The sequence below is a fragment of the Populus euphratica genome, unplaced genomic scaffold (genome assembly GCF_000495115.2).
Source record: "Populus euphratica unplaced genomic scaffold, PopEup_1.0 scaffold33.1, whole genome shotgun sequence".
Classification (NCBI taxonomy): Eukaryota; Viridiplantae; Streptophyta; class Magnoliopsida; order Malpighiales; family Salicaceae; genus Populus; species Populus euphratica.
Window position 1 is genome coordinate 280,643 of NW_011499906.1, and position 18,583 is coordinate 299,225.

General features: G+C 32.2%; 2 protein-coding genes across 5 annotated transcripts; one reads left to right on the forward strand and one right to left on the reverse strand.

Annotated features, from left to right (window-relative positions):
- The first annotated feature begins 208 nt into the window (after nt 1-208).
- Nucleotides 209-6,090, forward strand: LOC105133372 (uncharacterized). Of its 4 annotated transcripts, none has more exons than XM_011037333.1 (6): nt 209-436; nt 1,866-2,266; nt 2,622-2,790; nt 3,521-3,682; nt 3,776-4,015; nt 5,629-6,090. In XM_011037333.1, exons 2-5 carry the CDS (start codon nt 1,913-1,915, stop codon nt 3,961-3,963), a joined length of 873 nt encoding a protein of 290 aa, XP_011035635.1. In that variant the 5' UTR covers nt 209-436; nt 1,866-1,912; the 3' UTR covers nt 3,964-4,015; nt 5,629-6,090. The 4 variants fall into 4 exon arrangements, 3 of the variants coding, with proteins under 3 accessions (XP_011035635.1, XP_011035637.1, XP_011035636.1); XM_011037335.1 differs by lacking the exon at nt 209-436 and adding an exon at nt 473-491; XM_011037334.1 differs by lacking the exon at nt 209-436 and adding an exon at nt 501-1,572.
- Nucleotides 6,091-11,165: 5,075 nt separating this feature from the next.
- On the reverse strand, nt 11,166-16,282 carry LOC105133373 (serine-threonine kinase receptor-associated protein-like). Its single transcript, XM_011037336.1, has 7 exons — nt 15,807-16,282; nt 15,037-15,172; nt 14,731-14,812; nt 13,706-13,881; nt 12,312-12,449; nt 12,087-12,226; nt 11,166-11,671 (listed from the first exon to the last, which is right to left on the reverse strand). Exons 1-7 carry the CDS (start codon nt 15,922-15,924, stop codon nt 11,409-11,411), a joined length of 1,053 nt encoding a protein of 350 aa, XP_011035638.1. The 5' UTR covers nt 15,925-16,282; the 3' UTR covers nt 11,166-11,408.
- Between the last annotated feature and the right edge of the window lie 2,301 nt (nt 16,283-18,583).

The window sequence follows — 18,583 nt, forward strand, 5'->3', positions numbered from 1 at the left end:
AAAAAATAAATTGTTTATGATTAACTTTTTAATATTTTTTTTAAATAATTTTAATATATTAATATATATAAAAAGAAAAGAAAAGTCGATGGCACGCATGCGTGGTGGTGGTATTCTCCGTTTCGTAGAAATGGTTCTGCTGCAGTAATACCGCTCCATCGGCCATCTTTTCCTTGTTACTGTGTAAGCAGCAGCAGAAGTACACACCACCACCGCACGTTCTTTCCGCTTCGCTATTTTCCATACGCATAAAGTGCACATTAGCACAGCTATATTGCACTTATTTTCATTGTAACCAGTGTTCTTTTAAGGTATTTTTTGTCCTTCTCGGGTCCTGTTGTGATGGTTTCCTTGCTTCCCATGCTACTATAGCAGTAAGCTCTGCTCACGCCAACCTGCTGCCAATCATTGCCTTCTTAATCAACTCTTTCAGAGAGTAAGTATGTTTATCTCAAGCTTGCCTAGCTCCGTTTCTCTCTCTGATAGTTATGGTATCCCTAGTCTGCCTTTTCTTTGGTCGTAGCAAGTGCTTACGCCTTCTCTAGCTCCCCCTCTTTGTATGTATTTTAAAATATGCCATTGTTTTGGTTTGGGTACATTTTAAAGCTGTGTTTTGGTTTCTTGCTCTCCCTCTTTGTATACATTTTATAATATGCCATTGTTTTGGTTTGGGTACATTTTAAAGCTGTGTTTTGGTTTCTGAAAACTTGGTTCTTTCATTTCTTTTCCTTTCTACCGATTAGCGTTTGGCACCCCTTCTTCTCTCGTTCGCTCGAGCTCCTTTCATGGTTGTAGAATAGGTTTTGGTTTTGAAACCCCCTCTTCCCTTTTTATTTGAGTTTTATTTTTTAACTTGTTTTTGGTTGGTGTGAAACACCCATTTTCTCTCTGTTTTTTTTTTTTAAAAAATTGTTAACGGCTTTGACGTTTGGTTTTCCTCAACTATTTTGTTTTCTTAATGTTCTCTCTCTCATGGCATTATTTGTGGATTTATTGGGTTTTTTTTTTGTCCTCCTGGGTTGGGTGCACTCGTTTTAGTTTATTCCACTTGCTGGCCGTCATACTTCCTCTGTTCCATTTTTCTCTTCTGATTATCAGTTTTATTTTCCTTTAGGTTTGGAACTTTGAGCCCATATGGTTATTTTTGCCTAATTTCAGGGTTTTTGGTTTAAAGGATAAATCTAGCTCTATCTGTGTGTGTCTGTGTGTGTGTGTGTGTGTTTGGGTGAGTGATAGAAATTCAGTTTAAGAGGGGTGCTTATTTTTGCATGATAATGGTTATATTTGTTTGGAATTCCTCCAGTTTAGCTTTCATGTTGGTGCCCACTTCTTGCTAGTGGCGCCTTTACTTAAGGGTCATGGGCCTTATTCTTTCGCTTTTGGCGCGGCAACTGGAATTATATTGTTCCCCAACTTTTACTGGCCATACGAATTCTTCTAAAACTATAAGTGTGAAATGCTTGGCTCTTCAATTTGGAGACTATTCACGAGGATTCTCTTTGAAATAGTTCAAGGAGTATTTCTAAAGGCATTTCTGTATTGCAAGAAGCTTAATTGAAAGTTAGAGCATCAGTAAGCTAGCAAGTCCTTGCAAAAACATGTTTTGTTTTCTTGCTTTGTTATCATAGAAATAGTACCGAGATGAAAAGAAGAACCTCATTGAAACATGTTGTTCTTACGAAGGAATTATTGTTTAAATACACTGGTTATAGAGTTTCGACTTTTTTTGCCTTAACATTGTTATGTGCTTCGTTTCTGCCCGTTCATTGTTATTTTAACCTGGTAGATGTTTCTGTTCATGCGAGGTGTATTGCTGCTCTTGACAAAGTATGCTTCATTTGGTTTTACCATTTTTGGATTGGCAGTTTCATAAATAAGGGGCTGAGTGTTGCTAGCAGGAAATAAATACGCCATGACGCATCTCAAGAAGGAAAATGAATTAGAGAATCAGATATTCAAGTGGGGTACTAAGAGGGGAGTTGGGCGGATGAACAAAGAGATACAATTTTATGAGTCATTTACATATGATGGAGTTAAATACTGTCTTCATGATTGTGTATGTTTTTACTGTGAAGGTGACTCCGAGGCTAACATTGGTAAACTTGTGCAAATCTTTGAGACTGCAGCCCATGAAAGGATGGTGAGGGCAGTGTGGTTCTTTTGTCCCAAGGACATACGCAATTTCTTGGGAGATTATAAGCCAAACAAGAATGAGTTATTTTTGGCTTCTGGCAAGGGTAAAGGCCTTAGCAATGTTAATCGTGTGGTAAATCAGACTCTCAATCCTATCAATTTGTATTTTCTTCCGAGTTAGTTAGCTTGCAAATGTAATTGAATTTTTTTTATAATGTTTTGCTCCAATATTGTGTGATCTAAAACCATAGAATGGTAATTTTCTTTTTTGTGCAAAATCATCTTTAAGGGACTTTTACACTATTGTGAACTTAATTAGCAGGAAGAAGTCATATAATTCCATGCTTAATAATGGCATGAACAAGCTTCTGTATTGCTGATTAAAAATGATGGTATTTGCCTAATTATAGTCCACATTGGGTTTTACAGTTAAATGATGATTCTCATTGCCATGTCCAAATTTATGTAAAATGATTTGCTCTTTTCAGGAATCAATTGTTGGGAAATGTAATGTTGTTTGTGCATCAAATGACCAGAGAAATCATCAAGCATCTGAACAACAGTTGGAAATGGCTGACTACATTTTTTGCTGTTCTTTTGATGTTGGAACTTGCAGCATATCTGAGAGCTTTGCAGATCAGATCTGTGGATTTAAAGGTTGGGCTACTGCTATTTCATGTACAGTTGTGTTCTTCTTCCAATTAACAATGAAGAGTTTTGCCATATTTTGCTTTCCATTTCCTCATAAATTAGCATCCAAGCAGGACAGCTTTGTCTTTAATGAATGGATAAGTTGGTTATGCATATTTCTCGTAAAAGATTTGGCCAGGTTGTATGACGGGGTATCCCTTCCCATCTTTTGAATTCCTTTTATTCCTTGCTTAGCATTAAATCTATATAATTTGGATCCAAATGTCTGAAGAGGAGGTGGTTTCTAGAGTCAATAGGGAGATGTAGGCTTGTATTTAGTTATTGGATAGCTGATTTAGAACTACAGTGCTTGTACATGGAAGTGTCTGTTAACGATGATGCCAAACTAGATTCTGTTGTCTCTTTGTTTTGTAAATGGTTTCTTTGGTCCTCATAAACAGGTGGCACCGCTTTTTTTTTTGCCCCTTCAACAATACTGGTATTGATCTTTTCTAATCTGTAAATCAATTTTCCATATTGTATCAGACCAATTTTTAAAATCTTTTTATTGTTGGAAGAGCAAATTTATATGATGTTGGATTCTGAATCTTCTCTATACTAGAAACTGGAGACCTGTGTGAGGTGTCTACGAAGTTCTTTCTGACCCATGTTTCTCGTAACAAAGTGATCATTGTTTGGTGAATTATCGATGCACATTTACAAAAACCTGTTCTTTATAAATTTTGAACACGTGCAGTGGAGCTTTTTTTCAATAAAAGAAGAAATCAGATTCTCGGCAATCCTGGAACTCTCAAGCCAAAAGTAAAAGAATTGACTGGAAAATCACTAGTTTTGGAAAAAATGAATCGTCATGCAGTAAAGGATGGCAAGTTGGGACGCAGCAGCCCAGTGGTTAAAGGTGATATCCAATGTGCTTTTAAATGCATTTCCTTTTTTGTTTAAATAAAAAATTCAAGGTAGTGGGTGAAATTTCTCGTTTCTGATTGTCCAGAGTTCAAGACTCATACAAATGTGGATGACAAGCAACACTTTTCAAACAAGCCCTACAAATCGAAGTTCTCCGAGGATCCCTGGCCTCCAAATGCATCATGTACCCGGCCTTATAAGAAGAGAAAGCTTCTGGGTGAAAAGGCAGGCCAAATTTCTGATGAAGTAGGTTTTTTGATTTCGACAAGATAGTGGTGTAAAAACCATCAACAAATCTGTGCAGGTTACTCGAAACCTGGATCCTGTAAGTACTCACAAAGTTTTTTACTCCTTTCTCAGGAGTCGTGATCATTACCATGTGAAGTTTCTTTGGTATATTAGGATGTTATTGAGAAGTCAATATGCTTTGGTTTTTCAATCTACTAAAAAGAAGAAAAATTAACATATTTTCCTTTCCTATAAACAGTTGCGCCATTCTATTTGAAGTATTTCTGAACTTTTCTATCAGGGATGATTACAAACTAGTCAGAGATTTAGGTACCCCCCCATTTGTCTCATAGGCTTCAGAAACAGCACTTTTGTCCCTGTAACATCAAATCTTAGGCAGGGCTGTTACATGAATCATAAAAAGACTTTGTTGACCAAAAACATTGATGAAAAGAGTGTTGATATGTAAACTTTTTTAGTTTTGAAGCATCCTTATTTCTTCATGTTCACTTGGAAAGAATTTGCAATAAATTGGGCAGTGAGAAATTTGATAAAAAAAACTTCAAATGCTAAAAAGATGAAAGGAAATTATTTGATCAAAGAAGTTTAGGTAAAAAAAAAAAAACACTAAAAACAAGAAAAATATATTATCACACAGGTGACATGATAAACCCAAAGGTTGGCTGTTATAAACAAGTGGAAGTTATTAGGGTTGCAAATTAGCTGAGCAGATTCGAGCATCACTCTGCTTATTTAGTTTTAGCAAGGTTCAAGCCTGAATCCTGTCTATAAGGAGCCAAATACATGAAGCTCAAGCTTGACTAACTTAAATTTTACTAGGTTACCTTCACTTATTTATAGCACTATACTTTTGAGGTCTGGGGCGAGAAAAGTAAATCTAGGGCACTAGCATCCAGCATGGGCTGAATCCCCTATTAGTCTGATCCTTGAAATAAAAATTGTTTATAATAAAAAATATAAAAACTTTAAGCATGGACTTATTTTGTTTCCCTATTATTGTGAATTTTCATGACATTATAAATATTCCAACTAAAGAATTTAAACCTAGCTTAGCTGGTAAGCTAGCTTATGGGCCTAAATGAGTTGAAATCTCTAATTCGGCTCCTTTATAAAGCGAGTTTCAAGAATAGGCTTGAACTAATTTGCTATCTTAACAAATTAGCCATGAGCCTTGCTTATTTGTAGCATAGAAGCAATTGAGTGAGAGAGGCTTTCCTTTCGGTTTCTTGTCAATTCATTGTTAATTGAAAAAAAGAAAAAAGAAAAAAAGAGTTGAATGTTTTGATAAGCCTTCTTTTTAGATGTGATTTTAGTCTATATGGATGTGATTGCTTGAGAAACAATGTTGCCTTCTTTTTAGATGTGATTTTAGTCTATATGGATGTGATTGCTTGAGAAATTCGATCAATATCAAGTGTATATGAATGATTTATGTCATTCTATATTAAAACCACCCAGCAAGACATTCTTCTTTCCTTTGTTTTGTTTTAGAAGAAAAGTCCAGTTCCTCCTAGTTGTCGTAGGTGATGAATCACATATACTTCTTTGTGGCCTTGCTTGTGCATTTGTGCTACCAGAAATCTCATAATTTTGTCATTTTGTCTTGCCTCTGCTCTAGAAATTCCTTTTGCTCCTCCTATCAGTTGTTTTTGATTGAAATTGATTTTGTTACCGGTTCCATTCCTGTAGCGACAAGGGAAGGAATTAGAAGAAATTAGAAACCAGCTGAAGAAGAAATGTAACAAGTGACATTTGGAAGCATCAAGTCCATGAGTGAGACTTTGCTCGGTTGATAATCTGATTTCGCTGTGGATGCTATTGCTTTTGCATTAACTTTTCTTTTGTTTTTGTGATTTCTGGCGGATACATTGGCATACACCGGTGATTTTGGGAATTGTGGTGGACAGATAGGCATGCACCCGTACATAAAATGTGCAAATAACAGAAGATTTTCCTATTATTCTGCCCCCCCTTTTTTTCTGTTTGCCTGATTAAAAGAACTCTATATAGCTTTTGCCCAAGTGTTTCCTAGAATATATGATTTTGGGCCAGCCCCTCTTCAATGATGAAGTGTCCGCCCTTGGGATTTCGATATATTTTAGCTTCACTGCAAGTATTTAGATAAATCAGCTTTCTATTTTGAAGGTTAAAGAATATCTCCAATATGAACTTGCATGTTTTTTGTTGGTAAGGAAAGCTGCTGAAGTTAAAAAAAATAAAATATATATTACAAGCAGCATTGATAGGGATTGCTACTCCAGTTACATGCATTTTTAATTACATGTATTACATGTTTTAATTATTGCGATAAAGAATATCTGTGCAAACGAATTTTTTGCTAGTCTTTGAGCTTCTAATGGGATTCATTGCCTGCAAGTTCCAAATTTATTCTACTCTTGGAGCAGGGGCGTGTAGATTTGCCATCCTGCATCTAATGGAGTCCAATATTGTCAAGTGCTCGGAATCATGTTTTATAATATAACATAATATTCTTCATTGCTGTATCTAGATATAATTCATCTCCCTGTAGCATCAGAAGTTGAAGACAGGTTTTTTTTTTACTGGTATCAAGCATGCAGCACTTTACTTGCCATCGACTGTGTTTACCTGTTGCTGCCTGAATCATTGATCAGTTTCTTATTATTTCTAACATATTCAAAATTCAGGAACAAATTCGTTAGCTAGGCTTGATAAATGATAACAATGTGAACGACCTTGACATTGCAACTCGTTATATACAAAGCTGAATCATCAGTAGTCCTTCATGCATAACTAGCTGAAATTTTCTAATCTTTAAACTTAGGGGACTGCTGCCTCTTGAGAGTCGTTTGCATCGTTGATGACTAATGTATTGTTTGTGATAATTTCTGCATCTTCAAAATGAAAAATTCTCACAGAGCTTATTAAATTAGATATAATTGCTTTATTTGGCACAATAGCCAGTCATTGATTCAACTAAAAAGAGCTTCTTGGGTACCTGGGCACATTTTTATCTAAGAATACATCATCAAAACTTGCCTTTAGCTATTTGCAAAGAGCTGCTTGTGTCATTTACAACTAATGCGTTTTGATCATCCCCCACTCATAACCTCGCATTCACTGGAAAATCAATGGAAGTTGAAAAAAAATTGCATCAGAGTTTAAACTCTAATCTGAATTTGATCATAATGAAACGACTTCGAAGCCTGGAGAAATCGATACATAAGCACCTTTTCAACTTTGACAGCTCAAAAGCAAGAAATAATGGAGGACTTGCAAAGTGGTAGGGCACCCAAATAAGTGTTAAAGATGGTGAAAAAAACTCAATGCAGTGAGCAAGCAGGAATGCTCCATGTCCCAATTTCTTTTGGCCATGCTAGATCAAACAATTTTTATTTTTTGTTAATGGCGAGTTCTAATATTAGTATTGAAGTACCAAGGTTAAATCCAAGGGCAGAGCCAAGAGGTTATAAGCATGAGCCCGGGCAAACAACTTTCATTGTGAAGGCAGTTGTTTGAGATCACGATTGAAATTGTATTTTTTAAAAATTGATTTTTTTTTTTGTGAAGTAGCCTCTCAAGAATTTTAAAGAGCCAACTACTAAGGCAACATTGTAAAGCCAACCCAGAGTACGAGGCAACCAGCAAAAGCTTTGCAAAGACAAGTCAGAACACAAGGGAACCAACAAAGACTTCGCAAAGCCAACCTAGAGCAAGAGGCAACCAACAAAGACTCTGAATCGCACTATGCAAATTCATAATTTAATTCTCTCTACATAAATGTTGATAAAACAACAAATTACTTAGGCCCTTTAGTTTTTCTTAATTAATAATTAGTTGTAATAAAAAAATTCATTCATTAATTACCATATAAATAACATTCTAAATTGGATGGTCAGCAACTAGTGTTCATCTTTATCTATTTGATATATATAATAATGTTTAGTTCATATCTCATCACAGTTTTGTAGAATTAATAAATTTCAATTAATCACCTTTTTCATGTTCCTAAACTTCCGAGTCAAAAAAGTCATTTTATTAATCAAATAAACGTCTCTCCTCTTTAAAATATATAAATATTGTAGAAAACTCTAACACCATGTGGCAAAAATACTATGCCAACTTGTATTGTGGATCAAAACATATTGTATTGTTAATTGCTGCAATAATGTTTTTTTATTTTATTTCACCTTTATAGGTCTAAATTGGTGGCCAATTTAAGCAAAGTTGTTAAGAAAGGGAAAGATTCAAATACAAAGGATCGAAGCAAAAAAAGGCAAAGGAAATTAGCGATAGTTTTTAAATTAGGGTGAAAAGTCCACTTTGGTTCTTCTACTTTTCAAATAATGGATTTCTGGTCTCTTTAGTTTGTTTATTTTTTATTTTTGATTCATAACTTTATTTTTTTATTTTTTTAGTCTTTGATTTGAAAGAGATAGAGAGAGTTATCGGACTTTAATAATTGAGAAAGAATATCTTAGATGACATCGATTTTGATCACGAAAACAATAGCTTTGATGCCAATGAGTTTTATTTAATGATATCGATTTTGATCACGAAAACAATAACTTTTACGAAAACAATAGTTTTGATGCCAATGAGTTTTATTTAATGACATCGATTTTGATCACGAAAACAATAACTTTGATGTCAATGAGTTTTATTTGATGGATGAAGTTTTATTAAGATGTTTCTCTCTTAAAATTATTGAAAAAGACATTGACCTTTGGGTCATATATTTATATTCTTATATATTTTGACAATAACAACTAAATAGAAAATTGACTAATATTATTTTGTTAGAGAATAAGTTTAAACAAGTTTATTTAAAGAATATATCAATAAACAAAATGGAATAAAGTCTAAGAACGAAAGCAAGTGAAGATCTAAAATTAAATATTCATTTTGGTGCAATATGTAAATCTTTATATCTTATCTTGATAACACAATTGAAATGAACTCACACACTTCACTATGCATGCATATAAAATTAATTAACCAGTTCAAAGAATTCATCAGGTTTAAACTGTTAAAATTTAAAATTTTAGATGAATTAGTCAACCACTTGAACTATTAATGGTATTCTAATAACTATAGACAATTTGGGTTTTTTTTTAATAAACTTATAAATAGTACTTTTAATTGTAGAAATAATAGAGGATAATGGACATATATATGATATAAAGACTATTTCAAGTGAAAAACAAACTAGAACTCATCAATCATTTCCTATTTGAAGTTGTGCTAATTTTAACCTTTATATTCTAGCACAAAAATATTCATCCTTGTGTACACTACACTTAAACACCTTCAAATATTATAAATGTTATTAAATAAGTTATAGAGATACAAGCTTTAATTATATTATCCAATTATTGAGAGAGTTTTTTGTTGTAAACAAAAACCATAACTGTAAACTTATAAGAGTTAGGTAAAAATTCTTGATATTAGTAAAGGAATATAACCAAAGAAAAATCTTGAAGATGACATATCTTCAAATAAAAAAAAAATCTTAGAGAATATATATCTTCAAGTGGATAAAAATCTTGAAGAAGAGTTTTTCTTCAAGTAGTGAAAAAAGGTTTGGTGTGGATTCATTAAGCATACTGTACTCTTAAGCTTAGATTATTAAACAAATACAATACTCAATTATTGTCTAGCATTTGAGGCGTGGATATAAACTTGTCAAACCATGTTAAAATGAGTTTGTAATTTCTCTCTATACCTTTTACTTTAAGTACTTTAATTATATTATTAGTTAATCAGGTTTATTATGTTAAAATTACATTATTTGTTAGTATTAATTCAACTCTGTTAGGTGTTATTATTGTCTTAATCTTAAAACAACAAAAAAGAGATCAAACTTAGGGGAGGATTTTGTTTGCAGTTTGGATTTGTGTTTTTATGTGAGTTTTTAATTTATTTTTTTTTGGTTTATTAGTTTATTTACATCATATGAACTTTTTTAGGTGTTTTTTATTTAAAAATTATATTTTTGGATTAAAAAACATCATTTCTGATTTTCCAGTTTGGTGGTTTAAAACTAGGAAGGTCTACAAGGCATTATCTACCTTTATTTTTTTTTTTGAAAAAATTAGTTCATCCTATTTCCAAACAAAAAACGTATTATCTACCTTTTTTTTTTTTGAAAGAATTAGTTCATCCTATTTCCAAACAAAAAAAATTAAGAGCTCATGAGCACAAGCCTGATTTGCTAAGCCGACAATGTTTGAACTTAATTTTCTTTTTTTTACTTGCTGTATTGATATATTTTATGTGTTTTTTTATTTGAATTAACTTTTTTGTTTATATTTAAATTGATATTCATTTTGAATTGATTTTTTAGATTATATATTTTGTTTTTTTAAATAGCAGTTTTTTAATTATTTTATATGTATTTAATTTTTTGAAGAAATTATTCTAATTTATCTATAATTTTTGTGTTTTATGTTTTATTTTCATGATGTATTTATGAAAATCAAAGTTATTTGTTGAGAAAAAATAACCTTAAAGACAACAAAAAAAGAGTGTACATTAAAAGGAAAAGTTGGAATTAAATATAATATTTATCTACATTTTACTTTAACTTGAATGATTATTTTTTTATTTAGAATTATCAATGTGTTTTATTTTAAAATTTGATTGACATTGACAACATTTTCTTAGTTTATCTATTCATACATTTTAAAATTTATTTCTTTTAACATAAAAAATGTTCTTATGTTTATCAATTAAAAATCATACGCACTCACAACAATTCTATTTTTCTATTACTTAAAATTAATTTGAGATTTTTTATGCAATATTATATTAACAAATTTTTTTATTAATACATATAATTTTTAAACATCAGTTTTTTTTTATTAACATTCACATTCGTTATTATTTTTTTTAAAGTTCAGAAAACACATTAATAATATTTATATATTTATTTTTATACATTAAAAAAATTATCCGTCCTATAACTCTAACTAATAATAAAATAAGGCGTGGCATTCATAAGAAGTGTTTAAGATTGTTCTACAAAACTTTTTCAAATAATTTTTCTATTAAAATACATTAAAATAAATTTCTTTTCTTTTAATATTAACTCACCAAAATCATTAAAACAAAACACTAAAAATACATTAATTTAATATGTTTTTAAATCAAAAACACTTTTAAAAACTACTTAGAAACAAAAGTTATGTCAAGCAACTCATAGCCAGTGCAGAATAAGCATTTACGAATTAGATAATCATGCTAACAAAAATCTATTGTCATTTTCTTAAAGTTCTACATCATTAAAACTATAACGGTGGCTCAGTTCGAAAGATGGTTTTCCCAACAAGGCAGAAACAGCGAGGAGCATACAAAACAGATTTTTCCTTTTCTGTTTTTTTTTTTTCAGTGACCATTTTACTTCCACGGCAGAGCAAATGCAAAAGAAGTAGCGTCCACTTGCCAAGTAGAGACAAAACAAGAACAGGTGAAACAATATGAAGCCCAAGTCAGGCATCAGTTGCCTTATCCTTCTCAGCAGTTTTTCCTTCTTTGCTGACATGCAAGACCTCGATCTTTTGGGCAACATCATCAGCTGAGACCTTCACTTTCCCAGTTGGTCCATTCCCAGGAAGAGAATCATTCTCATCATGACTTGCTGGGCTGAGTTGCCATATTCTGATGGTTCCATCTTCGGATCCTGATGCATAAGATTCTCCTCCAGGTGAGAATCGCAAACAATGAACAGGACCATGGTGACCCTTGTTGCATCCTGCAATATAGAGAGCACGTGCAAGATGATGGTTATAACTGAAACTTAGAACACCAGCGAAGTTTCTCTGAAGAATACGGGGCCATATATGGGCCATCAACCAATAGTACTACTAATCATATATTCAGCTCAGGTCCATCATTTTCTCGTCTGGTTGAAGACTGGTAAAAGAGCATGCAGGTCAAGGCATTAGCTAACAACAGATATTCTGATAGAAAAACTGCATTAAGTTGCACCTCAAAAACAAAAATTAACAAACAATTTTGACATAAAAGTTCCATGGAAGTCGTTTCTCAAATCTAAATTTCCCATTCAACAAGAATATACAGCACAGAGATTCAAACCAAATTTTTGTGTTTAGATGTTGAACTTGTTTCTTCAAAAAAAAAAAGAAGGTTGGAGCAGTTACACATACCAATCTGTTCTCCAGTATGGAAATCAAACACATGGATCCACATGTCTTCTCCTCCAGCAACAAACTTATTACCAAATTTCGGTTCCAATGAAGCTGATTCCACATTGCATGGCATGTCATAGCTTTTCACCAATCCAAAACTAGAAAACAAAAATGAGGAAAGTTACAAGTCAGTTCCTATGAAATAACCAAGGCGCAAAAGGAAGAATCCAAACCACAACTTACTGATTCGCATCCCAAAATTTAACCGTAGATCCATCAGCAGTAGTTATATAACGACCATCCTGACTCACTTCAGCACTTGTTACCGGTGACTTTGTTTCAAGTGTTTGAACAATTTTGCCACTTCGTATGTCCCATAACCTATAGAGTCAGCAATCAAGTTAGAAGGAGAACACATCGATGAGTCGAGGAAAGGCTTCAGTACCAATAACACATCTATGGCGAAACTCAATCAAGACGGGCTACCAATATATATATAGCCCGTCTTGAACACACTTTCCAATTAACCACTCATGGTCAAAACAAAGACAATTAATTAATTGTTTTTCCTTCCATGCTGATAACAAGAAAGTAGAAGAGGGATTTATGTACCAATAAATAAATAAAGCACACTTTCCAATAGACTAATCAATGTGAAAACAAAGACACAATAATTAACTGCTTTCCTTTAAGGATTATGATGAGGACACTAGAATCAAAACTAAGAGTCCATTTGGTATTGTGGTGGTGGTTATTTTTCAAAGTGTTTTTCACTTGTAAATGCATCCAAATAGTGTTTATTTTTTAAAATTTATTCTTGATATCATTACATCAAAATGATATAAAAACACAAAATAATTTAATTTGGAGCAAAGAAAAAAATATTTTATTTTTTCAAAAGTACTTTTAAAACGCAAAAACAAATATCCTCTTACTAAATCTAACAACAAGAGATAGTAACTCATGGCTGCCTTAGTGCTGAACCCAACATCTAGTATTAGTGCAGTTGCCCAAGTGCTGAACCCAGCATCTAGCATTAGAATTGAGAATGATATAGGTAGGTTTGTTGAGTGACCATCTCTTACTGACTTTACTGGAACAGTCTCTGATCAAAGACTGTAAATTCTTATAGTTTGTTCACTTTCTAATAACACAGAAATCCATCTAAATGCATCAACATGTAAGAGAATTGTAAAAAAAAAAAAAACCCATCAAATTAAGTTCAGTTCACATAACCCCAAAAATTTCTCCTATTTTTTTTATCATCTTATTTTTTAAAAGTATATGTCCACATGGCTCTAAATTGAACCAAATAGTGTAAAGAAACCAACAGCAACTTTCATAAAGGTTTTCTTGTTAAAAAACAAAAACAAAAAACCAAAATCAGATAACCATTACAAGTACCTGTCTGTAAGGATGTGACAAGCTTGTGTTCACATATCCCATATCTTTAAAAAGCACTAAGCTTAATGACACACACCGCATATTGATAGTTCATTATGAAGTAGAATCTCAAATATAACAGCACAAAATACCCTGGTTCAACCAATCAAACAACAAAGTGCAGCCACAAATGAAAGCAAATAATTATATGACATCACATGGGATCAGGCTTGATCATTTATTACTGTCCATACCTCACGCCACCAATATCAGCACAAGAACTTAATATGGTCTGATCACTGTGAAGCCATGCAACAGTTCTGATTGAACCTGGTGAGTTGTCAACTTCTCTTGGGGGTGCATCTGGACGATTCAAGTCAAATATACGAAGAATTTTCTCAAATCCACCAGTAAGTAGAAGGTGAGTATCCTGCACAAAGGACAACTTAGATATTGGATGCATACAGCAGAAACAAAGGAAAATGCCATAGAAACAGATACATATTTTCACCCAGAAAATATATTTTGCATTAATGTTTTGCATGATTGCATAATAATGCAAATAATAAAAAGGAATCAAATTATACAGATCCAGAACCAAATAATAAATTTCTAATAAGGAAAAATCAAACGGTGGATAAAGAATGAAAAATCAAATGGAAGTGATACAAATGAAGGAAAGGAGACCCAACAGCAAAAATCAAAGGTTACATACAAATTAATTGAAAGACACTACAACTAAAGCTACCAACTTGTAATCCATCTCAAACTAACATGTCTTAGAACTTAGGTGCACCAAAATACAGAAAGAACAAAAAGGAAACACAACCAGAACAAGGACCAGGCCCATAATGCCAGGCAAGAAACCCAATTCAATACTCTGCTGAGATAAACAATCAGCTTAATTGAATAATTTTAACAGCAATTGAGACATTGGTGAAACTTTTGAAGGCACTTTCAAACAAATATCAGAAAACAACATCGAACAAATATCAGAAAACAACATCGTTAAATTGCTACAATCATTTGGAATTTGGTTTAAGCATCTCCTTTTGATGGATCAATTGCATGTTGACTCCTCTTACATTGAATAGCATGTCACTCTGTCATTAAATGTGAAGACCATGGCAACTTGGACACTTAAAGACAGATAAAAATGTTCCCTTCTTGTACTATTGACAAAACAATACCTTCTACAATGAAACATTACAAATAAACAAAACAAATCAGGCTCTAGAAAATAAAGAAGTAATAGAATAGAAGCAAAATTCAATTCTACCTCTGAAAATGCGCATGCTCGAACAATATGCTTATGCTCAAAAGACTGTAATTCATCCCCTGTCAATGCGTCCCACAATTTCCTGCAAACAATATACCAGACATTATAGAACCTCTCTAAATTGATTGAATTTATGATATGTTGATCATTTAGCATCTTTCCACTTGCCACCATGTGCACAAACATGAGAGAAAGAGAGAGGGGTCTTAAAAGAAAATTGCCTAAATAAGGAAGTATACAGGTCACTTGAAAGGAATACATAAGTCAATATATATTCATGAATTTGAAGGAACTTAAATAACATACGCAGAAAAATCAGCGGAGCCAGATGCTGCACGCAAAGCATTAGTGTCCAGGCAGCAACTCCACACTGCACCTTTGTGCCCTTCAAAGGTTCCAATCCAATCACCAGTCTCCCCATTTCTCAACATGGGACTAGAATCTGAATTTCAAAGGATAACGTTATTTTGAAGTGAGGAATTACAAGGTCTCAATGAATAGAGGTTCAAACCCAATTTTCAGTTATCACATTAGCACAACGAGACAATAAAATGATCCACAGACAAATGATGAATAGATCATTATGCAAATCCTAGTTCAGTAATTTCATGACTATATTCACATAAGCACAACGAGACAATAAAATGATCCACAGCCCTTTGGGGTTATCTTACATTTCACGACTATTTGATTCTTTGTTGCCATAGTAAATAGGAGAAATAACAATGATCAATGATGAAATCTCGATTCCCAATCTACAATAACATAAAGATCACTGATTGACTATCTAAAGTACAATTACATCAGTATCAAATTCACATCTTACAGCAGTCAGCAAAACATAGACCAAGCTTTCAACTAAATCAGATGAATGTAAGAACAATTCAAATTTCAATGGCATAAGTAACAGAAATGAAGTAACAACCTTAATGACTAAATGACTATTCAAAGGAAACCCAATTGCTTAACGGAATCCAAAATCACAGTTAACAACAGATACCCAAATGAAAATGGATAAAATTCACTGCTTAAAACAATAGAAAACCTTAAGAAAAATAAAGAGAGAGCAGGCATACCCTTGCTAGCACTAATGAGAAAGAAGCCATCAGGAGAGACAGGACTGTAAAACAAATCCACAACTGGACGTGAATGTCCATGGCACACTAATGGCACAGCCACCTTCTTCTTGTCCATTTTGCCCCTCAGCAACAACAAACCCCCAAAAAACCCTAATGGATCAAGAATTCCAAGAACCCAAAACGAGAGAGAATTATATAGACAAAAAAAAAAAGAAGCACTGATACAAAACCCAGTTCACCTATTTAAACTACACAACAAAGTTTGACGTCAGAATGAATCTCCTTTTCTCTCTATATTGCAGGGAATGTTGCTGGCTAAAGCTATGATTTACTCTTGTTAAGGCTATATAAATTGTTTTCTATGAAACAGGGTTTTAGTGATATTTTAAAAAAGAAACAAAAATCAAATGAAAATTAAAAAAAAAAGGAAAAAGATAGAGAGCTACTACTATGTGAGGGCTAATCGCAGAAGACCTGAACTGGATGGGGAGTGGATTTATAGGGTTGATTTCCCCATTTCCTTTTCTTTTTCCTTTCGGTCCTTTTGCATTAAGGTTCTGCTTCTCTTGGAAATATAAATTCAACCCCCTATAATATAGATAACCTCTCATAATCACGTCATCAAGATTACAAGCAATGCATAGTTTATACGAAAATATATAATCTAGTCTTTTTACTGAAGATTTTTTAAAAAAGAGATTTTTATTTTAAAAAAATCATTTGAAAAGAATTTTCAAATGATTCTTTAATTAAAAAATGGAGCATAAAATGATATTTAATAATAAAAAAAAATCCAATGTTAGCATAAAGAATTTAGATGTTATATTCAATAACAATTATCACTCTCCATATCATACTAGTGATTCTCTATATGTATTTTTAGTTTCAATAATATCAAATTTTAAGAAGGTTTTAATTACAAAAATAAATTAAAAAATAAAATAACAACAACAAGGGTTATTATAAATAGAATTTGGATTCTTTGACATAAAATGGTGCTATGGGTTATTATAAATAGATTTTGGATTCTTTGACATAAAATGGTGCTATAAATTTATTTTTTATTATTGGTATTTTTATGGTATATTATATTCAGTAATGAAAAGTATTTTTTTAATTACCTTTTATTACATAGAAATAGTCATGGTTAACCTATTTTAACTATATTAATTAAAAAGAAATTGGTTTCATAGAGTAATCTGCATTAGCTTCAAGTTCTTAGGCTAAGTTGAGAAAGCCCATTTCATGAAGAATTGGACCAATGAACTAAAATCCAGTCCTATTAGTAACTTGGGAGTTTTTCAGCTTATCTGGGCTGGGGTTAACGGTATCAATTGGATTATATATTTGGGATTATAGGTGATGTTATTTTTTATTTAAAATATATTAAAATAATATTTTTTTAAATTTATTTTTTGTATCAGTATTAAAATAAATAAAAAAACAAAATTTATTAAAACTCTGGTGCAAATACTGCTGCAATCAGGGAGCCAAGTAATCCCAAGTATAGTCGACTGAACCCCTAGAAAGAGTGAATTCTCAATCTCATCAGAGGGATGAAAAAGCCTAAAACCGTATTTTGCTTAGATAAATTTTACTGAAGCCATTGAGCGAACTGGTTAAAGAAAGAGAGAGCGAGGTGGGATGTTGGTTTTGATGGTTTAATTGGAGCTCGGAGATTTTGCAGTGGATGAATGAAAAATCTCAAGACTCTTTGGTTGTCCCATACAATTGATATTGCTGATTAATTGTCTTCAATGTTCTTAAGATTTTGTTCGAAAAGCTTTGCTATTTGGTTGATAGAAGAATATTGGCTTGCAATTCTATAAACTGTTCTTAAGATGATGAAATATTTTATCGATTTAGGTTGTCCTATTTATATTGTTAAACTCGCAACTTTGAATTATTAATTTCAATACATTTAAATTTATTTTGATATATTTAACTATAGAATATATTTTAAATTATTTTGTATTTAATTATATAATAAAAAATTTATAAAATTAAATACCAATAAAATATTGAAGCATTCTGAAACAGACCAAAGACTCCAACTCAAAATAAATAAAATATTAAATGATAAAATTAGAATAAAAATCAATAACAAAAATAAATATAAGTGAAAAAAAAACCCAAACTTATATACTTATAGTTTACCCACTTATCCGAGGCTCTAAATATTTTTTTTAAAGACAAACGACATGTTATTTATCTAACTAGGATTTTTTATTAAAAAAAATATTAGAAAATTATCGCTTGCTATTACAAATTTTGCCCATGGTGACCATTAAACTAGGGAGGCTCCTAGGAATAAAAAAACCCATCTGGCATATTTTTTCAGCACAAAACATCTAAGAAACACTATATGTATCTTAAAAAAACCCATTTGAGGCATTAAATCACCATTTAGCCACCTTTAAGTAAGATAAATGAAAAAAAAAGACTTAAATGAAACTTCTCCAAGAAAATAAAACTCATTAAAAAAATAAAACTCATTAACACCTGTTAGGATGCTGGCATGCAAACCCGACAAGACAAAAGGTAAGGGATAAGTTAAAATGAGAAACGACACACAAGAATTTACGTGGTTCACCTAATTTGGCTACGTCCACGGACAAGTATAGAAGGATTTTACTAAGTAACGTGGGAATACAACTTCTCTCTAATAATAGGAGAACAACAAAAATCTCTCTATTATTAGGAGAAAACACCTCACTTACTATCTCACAAATACCTCACAATTTTGTGGGATTACTCTCTTCTCACCCTCTCTT